At 45.7% G+C, this 12,311-nt stretch overlaps 1 protein-coding gene across 1 annotated transcript; it reads right to left on the reverse strand.

The window, feature by feature from the left end:
• Positions 1-10,019: 10,019 nt before the first annotated feature.
• On the reverse strand, positions 10,020-11,528 carry LOC306915034 (signal peptide peptidase-like 2A; the record flags this gene model as incomplete). Its single annotated transcript, XM_079492280.1, has 1 exon — positions 10,020-11,528. The coding sequence occupies one exon, from the start codon at positions 11,526-11,528 to the stop codon at positions 10,020-10,022; it is 1,509 nt and encodes a 502-aa protein (XP_079348406.1).
• Between the last annotated feature and the right edge of the window lie 783 nt (positions 11,529-12,311).

Below are 12,311 nucleotides of genomic sequence, written 5' to 3' on the forward strand. Positions count from 1 at the left end.
TGTGTGTGTGTGTGTGTGTGTGTGTGTGTGTGTGTGTGTGTGTGTGTGTGTGTGTGTGTGTGTGTGTGTGTGTGTGTGTGTGTGTGTGTGTGTGTGTGTGTGTTGTTGTGTGTGTGTAAGGGGGAGGGAGAAGTCACTGTGAGCGGTGGAGAATGCCTGGTGATGGGTTACCAAAAACAGAGTGGTGTTGGACAATGGGACTCAGGACATTCCTCACATAACCCCAACACACCGGAGAGGAAGTGGAGGGTTGGGGTGGGGGGCGTTTATTGGTGTCAAGGCCCCCTCCAGCCACCCCAAAGTACGGACGGGCGCCCCTTTTGTCCCCTGCGGCGTTGGAGACTGAATCAAGACGCCTTATACGCAGAGAGGATGCCTCAAACACACACACACTATTAGGGGGAAAAACACCAATTAGGGAATGGATGGACATATAGGGCCATAGGGGTTTGGAGTTGGACTAAAAGGGGACTGTGTGTGTGTGTGCGCGTGTGCGCGTGCGTGCGTGCGTGCGTGCGTGTGTGCGTGCGTGCACATGTGAATTGTGTGAATGTATATGCGATGTGCATGCACTTGTCAATAGAATGGAAATGGAAAGGGAACTTAAGGGAGGGCCAAATGGGATGCTTTTCAGCTCAAAGTGCACAGGGTCTGACCCCATGGGAGCGCGGCTGTGAACCTGTTTGAATCAGAGGGCATTTGGGCTCATTTAGGAAAGGTTCACGTTACGCTGAAAGAGAGCTCGACGAACAAGACAATGTCAAACTCCGATAATTGGCTTGCCATTTTGTCACGTGTGTCTCACATAGTGCTATACACAGTCGAATCCTCTGTGTTAACTTTATTCTGAGAGTGTGCAAAATGCTAATGGTACCAAATTAGTTTAAAATGATGCAACTGGTAAATATGTCAAATTAGTGTTTTCGCTGGTCAGGCCTCTGGTCTTACTCTTACCACCAATTATCTCCATTCAATATTGTTCAGCTGGTGAGAAGAAACATCTCATTTGCAGCACAAGGGCTAGTGTTGAGTTGCATTGTAATTATTGACTCACTTACCCCTCTATATGTCATCCTCACAGCCTATATGCAAACCATAGTGAAGGTAAACACCTTTGTGAGGGGAAAGATGACCGCCAAGCTCAACAAAGAATATGTTCCTCCACAGATACTTGAGACTTAAGTCTTCTAGAAAACGTCAGCACCGTAGCCTACATGACCAGCTTTGTTATCCTTTCTTTTCAGGTAAAGAACGTATCACTTATATGTTAATGTAGCCCCCAGCCAAGACACAGCCCTGCCAATCGGGCCCAGCCCTATTGGCACAACAGGTTGCACGTTGGTCTGGCGAGTGGGAGGCCCGGGTTCAATCCCCGCTTTCGCGCAATGCTACATTAACATATATGTAAGTAATATAGGGGCCTATCTGTAAAGGAGGTAACCCCTCTGGACAGACCAAAAACGTCAGTGAGATCATGAGCACAACGGCGTGATGGATCTCTGACTTAATTTGGTGTCATCTGTGACGTCAGTTGTCTAATGGCATATCTATGACGTATGACTAAATCAGCCTGATCAGAGCCCCATATTGACTTCCATATAGTTCCATTACAAAAGTAAAAATATTTCAGAAAAGTATAAATCATAATTATGTGAAAGAACGTTGTGGTACGTCTGTGGCCTATAGCATGCATACAAAGTTTGGTGCTGAACCAGTGGCCTGCAAGATTATCTGCTGACACACACGCACGTTTTTAGATTTTGATTATTATTACAAAACCACTTCAGCCCTTTATACTTTGGCAATTTGAAAATAACAGATGTGCAATTTTCAAAGGAATTTGAAAAATGTGAAATGGGACTCGACCTTCTGCATAATGAATACCTTTACTTTTGCTAAGTACTATATTTTAATGCCAATACTCATTTACTCAAGTAAATACAGAACTTGTACTTGCAGATATTGTAGATATTTCTACAATAGGGTATTGGTCCTTTTACTTAAGTAAACATGTTTAGTAGCCTATACTTCTTGAGTTCCATCACTGAAAGGCAGTGTTGTTCTCACATCAGTGTTGATATCATGATAATAACAGATGAGGCCTGTTGGTTGTAGCGCCCCTCATCACTGGTAGCAGCACAGGTAAAGGGCATATCAGCCTAGAACAATACTGCCCTCTGGTGGTGACGAGATCACCCAAAACGAGTTGTTCATATTGACCCCTACTTCTGTATAGAGAATAGCAGTGGGCGTGGTTTTCTGGGCCCACTGAAAACTCTTCAATTCATTTTTCCCATAGAGATTTATACGGAGCCCCTGAATGGCCATGCATTCAAAATATATTTTATCTTGTCCGTACAAGATCATATCTCGTCCAGACAAGATCATATCTCGTCCAGACAAGATATTATCTCGTCCGGACAAGATATTATCTCGTCCGGACAAGATATTATCTCGTCCGGACAAGATAATTATTATCTCGTCCGTACAAGATATTATCTCGTCCAGACAAGATATTATCTCGTCCAGACAATATCCTGTACGGACGAGATAATATCTTGTCCGGACGAGATAATAATTATCTTGTCCGGACGAGATAATATCTTGTCCGGACGAGATAATATCTTGTACGGACGAGATATTATCTTGTACGGACAAGATAAAATATATTTTGAATGCATGGCCATTCAGGGGCTCCGTAGATTTACAAAAATATTTAAATAAATTATTCTAAGCCTAGAATCAAGCCATCCATGATCCTGGTGAGTCGTGACCATAAAAACAATTTGATTCTGTGACAAAATGAAGGATTATTTTCATTTTTCAGTGGGTCCAGAAAACCACACCCACTGCTATGCTCAATTCACCTTTAGCTAAACCCCGCCCTCTCCCACTTAGACACTCCCACTTGGACACTTTCCAGCCGGGCTCATTCATTCCAATGTAAATATCATGGATTTTACACATTAAATACTGGTTCATTTTTGGAACCAGACCTTCGAAATCTCTTCCAAATTCGTCAACAAGGCCTGCCGTATGCACTGGAAAAATATGTGCGTGACATTTCTTTTTTTAAAACAATGTTTTATCATATAGGAAAACTATTGGTGGAGAGGTTTGTCTAACCCAGGGGTGTCAAACTCATTTTGGGGCAAGGGCCAGACTTGCATAACATGGGTTAGACTCTAACCCATGTTATGCTTAGTTGTGATTGGACGATAGCAGTTTGGGGAGGGGCTTAGCTATAGGTCAATTGCTGTAGTCTGTCAACCTGCCAGATCTGAAGCTTAGAAACACAGCAGGTTTTGATTCTATACTCTATAGCCATCTAATCAGCACCTAATATAGACCTGGGACGCCAGGTGAATCCAATTAACTGTAGAGTAGAAAACAAACATGGGCCTGGAGTCCAGACACAATGAATTAAGGCACATCAGAACAATAATTCTGATCTGAAACCAGGGTATCTGTGTAATTACAGAGGCATTTTGAGGCAGTATAGTTATCTTGGTCATTAATGCCACTCCAGCAGACCAATATGACGAATACGTTGGAAAAGAATCATTGTATGAAGCCCAGGGGCCCTATCTGGTGTTGTATGAAGCCCAGGGGCCCTATCTGGAGTTGTATGAAGCCCAGGGGCCCTATCTGGTGTTGTAATGTTTTACTATCTTTGATGGGTGCTAGCCCCTCTATATACAGCTTTTGTCCCCACACGTCTCATATTTGCCATTGACAATGAAAGGAGAAATTAGGTCATATGTGCCTCAAATATGATGTAAATTTGTGGCAACACAAACATTAAATGCCATTGACAATATTGTCATATGTAGACGAGCAAATCGGCTAACCAATCACATAAATTCAGTTGTTCATGAGATGATGTATGATGATAAGAACGCCCCTCACTTCACACAGGTGTGATTTTCTTTCCTATTATCTTTATAACTGCAATTTATAACCTGCTTATAACACTGTATAATTACAGTAAGCATTATAACTCATAATACTTAATAACAATTAATTAACACTTTGTAAAACATTGTATCATTAGCCATAGGCTCCTTAAAAGTTCAATAATCATAATAAAATACTTAATAATTTCTGGTCACTCACAGATATTTTCCTTTAGCCAGGATCATCATTATAATTCTCGTAGTTGTAATTATAGTAATTCTATAATGTATTCTAATCACTGTTATACTGCATTATAAATAATATCACTATAAATGAGTGCTTAATCAAAACAACACACAATGTTTCTGCCTATACACCCCCAGGAATGTCATAACTTTAGGCCACTTAAAGCACCCAATGGCCACTGATTCGTAGGGGACCATTTGGTTCCATTTGTACACTCTGATCACACAGGATTTGTAAATGTAATGGGTGATCAGTGATGTGCTTGGTGCCGCTTTCTCACACGGAGGAAAAAAAGAGAGAAAGAAATGCCAAAAGCAAACAGTTCACTTCAAAGCAGAACCTGTTTACAGCACAGTGTGGGACTGGGCCAGACGTACTCATGCATGCATACCATACCCACCAGAACCCACCAGAACCCACTTCCACCCGCTCACTGAATTCCACAGCATTCTACTAACGGCAGCTTTGTAACCTTGGGTGGCATTCTCTTCTTTCTTCTTGTTGTTGCCGTATTAGCTAATCGCAACATTGTGCCAAATTATGACGCTCATGAATATCAAAGCAGAATCAGTACCGAATGTGAACATTCATTAAGAGTCTCTCTCTCTCTTTCTCTCTCTCTCTCAGTCTCTCCATCGATGTAAAGTCTTCAGAATCAGAACACACATCGAGTTCAAATGGGAACTCCCAAGCACTCCCAGCTGGCAACACTTTGGGATAATGACGTTGGATTCCACATAAATGAAGGATCTAAATACCACCAGAGAGGTACCTGAACCAGTTGCACGCGCGCACTTTCAAATGCACACACACACACACACGCACACACACACACACACACACACACACACACACACACACACACACACACACACACACACACACACACACACTTTAACATGTATTAATAGGCACACATGCATAAACATGCAATTATTACATTGTTTTGTCATTATTAATGTTAACCTTAAACCTAAAGCCAAAATACTCTTTTCGGTACACACAGTATAGTAAGTATAAATCAGCCGTAACTTTAACCCCTAAACCTAACCTCTAAATACATAATCCCAAACCTAATCCCGACATGTGTCTAATCCCAAACCTAACCCCAATATGAGTCTAATCCCAAACCTAACCCCAAAATGAGTCTAATCCCAAACCTAACCCCAATATGAGTCTAATCCCAAACCTAACCCCAATATGAGTCTAATCCCAAACCTAACCCCAATATGAGTCTAATCCCAAACCTAACCCCAATATGAGTCTAATCCCAAACCTAACCCCAATATGAGTCTAATCCCAAACCTAATCCCGACATGAGTCTTTTCCTTCCAAATTATAAGTAAACTAGATAAAGTGCCCCTCAGGGCACAGGTCTCCGGCCTCCTGGTGGCGCTATAGGCCAATGTGGAAAAAGGTGCCATTTCTTCTTACACCTTTGATGGCAATTGGATGATTTGAGGCATTTTGTTCCAAAAATGTGTTTAGCAAAAATCCACCTGTTGGTGGCGCTATAACAGGCCAATGTGAAAAGGGTGGGATATATCCCTCAGCCTAGTAGGAAAGTCCTTGAAAGATTTCACGTAAATTGCACTCTGCGTTCATGATTTGAGGCTTTTTGTTCAAAACGGGCCAATCCTGCAAACTTTGAAAGCCAATGTTAGCCAATTAGAATGGAATATGAAATATCGGACAGATCCGTTTTGAGCACATGACTATAGAGATACTGTGTAATGATTTGCAGGATTTTCGGACAGAATCTGGAGGAGTAATATCAAAACGTGATGTGTTTTACAAAAGTCAGCCTCTTGGTGGCGCTATAAAAGGCAGATGTGAAAAATGCAGGTCAAAGGTTTGTCCTTGGCCTCTAAGGAGTGTGCATGCAACGTTAACGGTGCCGGAGATTACACAGACGGACGGACGGACGGACGGACGGACGGACGGACGGACGGACGGACGGACGGACGGACGGACGGACGGACGCACGCATGCACGGACGGACGCACGCATGCACGGACGGACGGACGGAGTGCAAAACATGCTCTCTCCCCATGCCTTCGGCCTGGTGGAGACAATAAAACAACTCTTTTTCTTGTGAAGACCAGGAAAATGGTCCTCACAATGTCTTATTTCTGAAATTCTACTACTTGTGTTGTGGGTACATTTGGTCCTCACAAGTTTGGTAATACAATTAAGTCAAGTCTACACACACACACACACACACACACACACACACACACACACACACACACCTGCATGCAGGAGGACTACTACTAAAAGGATCATCGTCATCCTCCTCCAGTTAACTCTGGACGGGCAGGAGCCTAAAATAAACCACACAAGTCAACAGTCTCTGCCATCTCATCACCCCCTAGCCCTCCCACGCACCGCAGCCTGCACACATCCTCCGAGTCCTCGGGACTGCTGAAGATTGGGTTACTGCAGATCCCTCCCACCTCCCAAAAAAAGAAGAAAGAAAACAAGCCCTGTGGCCCCTGAAGATATCCTGCTTTATAGAGCATAGGTTCTCAAAGTGGGGTCCGGGGACCCCCAAGGGTCCTTGAGGGGGGTCCACAGCAAAATGTGTTAATACAGCATCAATAAAAAATCGCAGATATACAAGTTCACGGCACGTCTCTTCGTGCCTCACTACAAGCTTTTACATCTGATATATTTGTTTTTTACATTTTTGAGAACTCTCTGTGCAGTGTTTGAAAGATTTAGAATTTGATTAGGGCTTTAAATGTTTGAATAAAATGTATTCCAGTTAAATGTCAAATTCGATAATCAGTGTGGTCTATGACTCTCCAAAATGGAGATGGGAATCAGACTAAACATTGTGGCGTGGGTTTGAAAGCCCCCTCTCTGTGGTTGAGTCATCAATGTGTGCCGCTCCGCTCCACACGGGGAGGAGGAGAGGACCACCTCCAGCAGAAGGACTGTCAGAGTGATTGATGGGGCAATAATGTTGGCAGAAGAGCCACTGATAGCTCTGTCTTTCCCTCAAGATGATATGTTGATACTACTGCACTGTGGCCGCAACTGAGCTGTTCTGTGTGTGTGTGTGTGTGTGTGTGTGTGTGTGTGTGTGTGTGTGTGTGTGTGTGTGTGTGTGTGTGTGTGTGTGTGTGTGTGTGTGTGTGTGTGTGTGTGTGTGTGTGTGTGTGTGTGTGTGTGTGTGTATGGGGGGGGGGGGGGGGGGGGCACTGGAGTGTATGAACCCGAGCCTGGAGTGTATGCAATGTATATTGATGTATATGGATGTGCGTGTGTGTGTGTGTGTGTGTGTGTGTGTGTGTGTGTGTGTGTGTGTGTGTGTGTGTGTGTGCGTGCACACACGCGTGTGCGTGCGTGCGTACATGCACACGCAACACACACACATCACATCAAATGCACCTTCGCACCCGTGTTATCACCTATCAACACCTTTTTGTCTTTTCCTTCCCACTCTCAGCCCATGGTGCCTTGGAGGTGGGCGTGGCTGCAGGGCCCTGAGCGAGAGGGTGACTGTGTGAGAGGATGTATACAACGGCAACGCGCCATCTTGACTTAAGATGAGTCGACAAGGGTAAAGTAAACAGGCTGGCTTCCCTCCAGAGGCCGGCGGGATAAACAGGAGGGGGGTGGGCGTGTTGGAGGGGGCTGTTGAGAGGGGCACGAGACGTTTATTTTTACATGGGAGGGACATGTCGTTTGAAGAATACCTGCGGTGGTCTCCTTTTCTCTCACACACAAACACAATACGATCTATATACTGTACAAGACCACAACATGTTGTGCTGCTGTGACAAACTGTGAGCTTGTAGATCTGCTGTTTCCAGAGTGCAACACCACCATGCAACTAAGTATAAATCAGACATAATCTATCCTTAACCCCTAAACCATTGTGAGTTTATAAACTGCTATTTCCGTTGCACGACACCACCGTAATCTGACCTTAACCCCTAAACTGACCTCTAAATGCCCAAACATAACTCTAACCGCAACCTGAACCTTTACATAATTGTAAACCTAACTCCCCAAATCTTTTTTAACCCAAAAACAAGCATTTCTTTTGTGAGAACCAGAAAAAATGTACCTCACAGTCTATTTCTCGAATTCTGCTATCCTTGTACAGATGTTTGTCCCTCTCAAGTATAGTAGTACACACGTCACACATGTCACGCACGCACGCACGCACGCACACACACACACACAAACTATTTTGGGGCGCTTGCCAACTGCACCTAATTATCACTCAGTTGGGTTCTTTGTGTTGCCTGCCTGTCTTCCATTGATTGTAGAGCCATATGGATGTGGGGTGTTTGAGTCACAGTTGGAACGTTAACAGAGCAGGCAGTTAGTGGCCTCGTCCTTGTTAATCTTTTTAAATAATTGAACATTTTGTGTCACGGTTAGATACTTTTTTTTTTATCCAAAAATGTTTTAGTTTTTTTTGTAATTTTTAAGACAAGATATTCCTTCCTTTTAACTTTGAACAATACCTAATTTCTAGTGGTGGTTCTCAAAGTGGGGCCGTGGACCACCAGGGGTCCTTGAGGGAGTTCCAGGTCCCCAGCAAAATGTGTTAATAGCATCAAAATCTGTTTATACATAGGCTATTTGGAAATCTAACCAATGTGAACTACAATTTGAACAACATTGCTGTTCAAAGTGGGTAAAAGAAAAAGCATTGTAGAAGCTATATCACTGTTCACTATAAGGACATTGAGGTAAGAAAGTGCTCCTCTTCCCCAACATTCCACTGAGTGGTGTTGTTGTGGATGGGTATGATTCACCAGCTTTATGTTGGTGTGGAATCTCTATTTTAGTGTTCCACATTAAGAAAAAATCACACCCGTGTGAACTGAGTGGTGTAAGGTCTTATATAGACTGATCAGCTGTGGTCTGACGTAATGTCTGACGTAATGAAATCACACCCGTGTGAACTGGGTGACCATAGCAACCATGCTCATTTTTTGGTACGAACAGACACGTAAACTAACAAAGCTGAAATCACACCCGGGTGAACTGGGTGACCATAGCAACCATGCTCATTTTTTGGTACGAACAGACACGTAAACTAACAAAGCCAGTTGTAGGAGTGGTTTACACCACTCAAAAATCATCATACATCATCTCATTCTGGCCATTCACAATTTACATCTTCACTTTTCTGTGCACTTTCTTTTATCCTCAAGTCCTTATATCCCTCTAGTCCTCAAGGCTAATCCTCACTTGTGGCGTCCTCAATTCAACCCCACATGGGCGCTCTTATCATCATCATACTCTCACTTTTGGCGTCTTCACTTTTCTGCCCTCACTTTTATCTTCAATATGTACTTTGCTCAGCCAATCAAATCATCGCTGGGGTGATCAGCCAATCACAAGCCAATGTTTGTGTTCACAGTAGACCGGGAAAATTGGGCATAGGAGGGGCTAGCGCCCTTCAAAAATTACTCTAAGTAAGGCCACCTTTTTTTATCATGACGGTGGGAGCTAAGAATATGGACTGAATATGGACAGAATATGGACATTTGTACTGTTTCTTTCCTATTTCTATTCTGGCTCCTTTCTTTCTTCTATGAATTGTTTCAAATATATATATATCTTGTGAAGCTTTTTCCACATTGGTTACAGCTGTACTGTTTCTTTCTTTTATCCATCCTGGCTTGTTTCTTGTATGAAGAGAACTAGAGACTTCTAGTGACAGAGAGAGAGAGATTGTGTGAGAGAAGCTCTATTCAAACACTCCCATGCTTAGACACACGATCAAATGCTGGAGCGGCTTGCACCTCTCAAAAAAATAAATAAAAAAAGAAAATGTATAAATGTCCAGAAGGAGGCTCCTTGCTGCTAATCGGTCACTCTCAGCATGAATTAATTAACGAATGAATCTATGGAGCTGTGGTCAGCTCCTCTTCCTTTCCAGAGGTGCTTCCCGTCCAGAAGTGCCTCATTTCGCCCCTGCTCCACGCCACCAGGGCGGCGCCGGTCAGGGTGGAGGGCACGAGGTAGAGCAGCGCCGGCTGACCTGCCCCCGACAGCAGCATGGCGGCGAACGTGGCCAGCATGCCCAGGAGGTAGGCCACGCAGCAGGACAGGAAGTAGACCTTCCCGGAGCCGCCGACACGCTGGTCAAACCGGCTGCAGTACGCCACCAGCAGGCCGGGCACCACCATGTCTCCGTAACCCAGGATGGAGAAGTGCGTCCCGCACGGCGTCCCGGCCAGGAGGCGCGGCACCATCATCACCACGGGGAGCCTCTCGGTGGCAGCCGCGCCCCCCAGGGCCACCTGCTCCATGACGCTCACCCCGTCGGTCGTGAAGTAGGGCGTGACGAAGACGAAGAACACGTCGTACACCAGCAGCAGGCCGAACAGCAGCGAGCAGATCCTGAAGCTGGACAGCGGGATGCTCTTCACGGAGAAGCAGCAGAAGGCCACGCCCAGGACGTTCTGCAGCGTCCAGATCCACGCCGCCTTCCTGTAGACCAGCCAGACGACCACCACGCCCACGCAGCCCGCCGCCAGGAGGGCCGAGCGCACGCAGACGCTCACCCGGCAGACGGAGAGGCGTGGCCGGCCGCAGCCCAGACGCTGCAGTGCGGCGTCCACACAGCTGAACAGAGCGCTGGCCGAGCCCACGCAGAACACGCCCATGATCACGTAGACCAGGACGCCATAGAAGTAGTACATGAGCAGCAGCATGACGCACAGCATGGCCACCAGGAAGAGCACTTTGAGAGGAGTATCAAAGCCGTTCTCCTCGTCGCCTCTTCCTCTTCCCGTGCCGGAGGCTCCTCCCACCTTGGCCAGGCGCTCTCTCTCGGCCACCCCGCTCCAGTAGCCCCCCAGGGCCACCGTCGTCACGGCGATCAGCAGAATGACCGCCACGCCGGGGTCTAGCCGGGGCCGCGGGGGGTCGTACAGCCTGGCTCGTATCCCGTCGGCTCCGCCCCCAAATAGCCGGCGTGCGTCCAGGATGTCTCCGTACCACATGCTTACCACGGGAAGGCGGGGCTTCCCCTGCGTCAGCGCCAGCAACGTGCCGTTGCTGGCGACGAGCAGAGCCGACGCCCCCAGATCCTGGGCGACCCGAGCCTTCTGGCTGACCTCACACCGGCCCCACATCACTACCAGGGCGGCGCCCTTCACCGCCTCTGGACGTACCCCGGAGGGTGCGTCGCACAGTGCAGTCCAGGTCAGGTCCAACAGACGATAGTCCACTGCGTCTTCCAGAGTCTCTGACAGCTTGTCGCTCCTTGTGGGATCGTAAACAAGGCAGTACTCTTTACTGGAAGACAATGATCCATTTGAAATGTGCAGTATTGCCTCTTTGCAGCTTATCTGCGATGACAAGAAGATCACAGCTAAAAGAACAAGGATGAGTTTGATGTTTGACATGTTGGTGAAACGTTCACCAGCTCAGACAATCTCGTCAGCTTTGAAACAAACGTTGACATAAAATTCGGACGCCTGTTTATAGGTCTCCTTCACTGATCTCAAGTATAAGACAGTGCTAATGACAAAACAGATCCTTGTTTTCAGTTTATAAGATCATAAAGATCTTGCCTGACGTCATACACAAAACAAACTGTTGCCGATTTGCACTAAATCAATTTGTCATGATTTATGACCTTTAGCTGCTTGACCGAGTGATAAATCAGTCACGTCAGGGGTTCTCAACCCGTGGTTTGCGACCCCTCGGGGGGGTCACCAGATTATTTTGGGGTGGTCCCCAAAGTTTTTTTTTGAGTGGTGCAAACCACTCCAACAACCAGCTTTGTATGTATGTTTGTGTACCTGTGTACGTGTACCTGTGTACGTGTCCGTGCACAGGTGAGCATGGTTACTATGGTCACTGACGTTACGTCAGACCACAGCTGATCAGGCTATATAAGACCTTGCACCACTCAGTTCACACGGGTGTGATTTTTTTTTTTGCAACTGAAAAATGGAAATTAAGAGAGTACACATAGTACATGCATACATTTCCTTAATGATAATATCTGATTTCAGTATTCATTTATGATATATTATCTCTATTATTAAGGTTATTTTTGCAGTCAGTTTGTATTGGGGTGGGGAGGGCGTGGGTCGCGATACATGGCCAAAGCATTTCCGGGGGTCCCCAGCCAAAAATCTTGAGAACCCCTGATCTACGTAAGCATATTGATACCCGTGATA

Source organism: Electrona antarctica (genome assembly GCF_951216825.1).
Source record: "Electrona antarctica genome assembly, chromosome: 22".
Classification (NCBI taxonomy): Eukaryota; Metazoa; Chordata; class Actinopteri; order Myctophiformes; family Myctophidae; genus Electrona; species Electrona antarctica.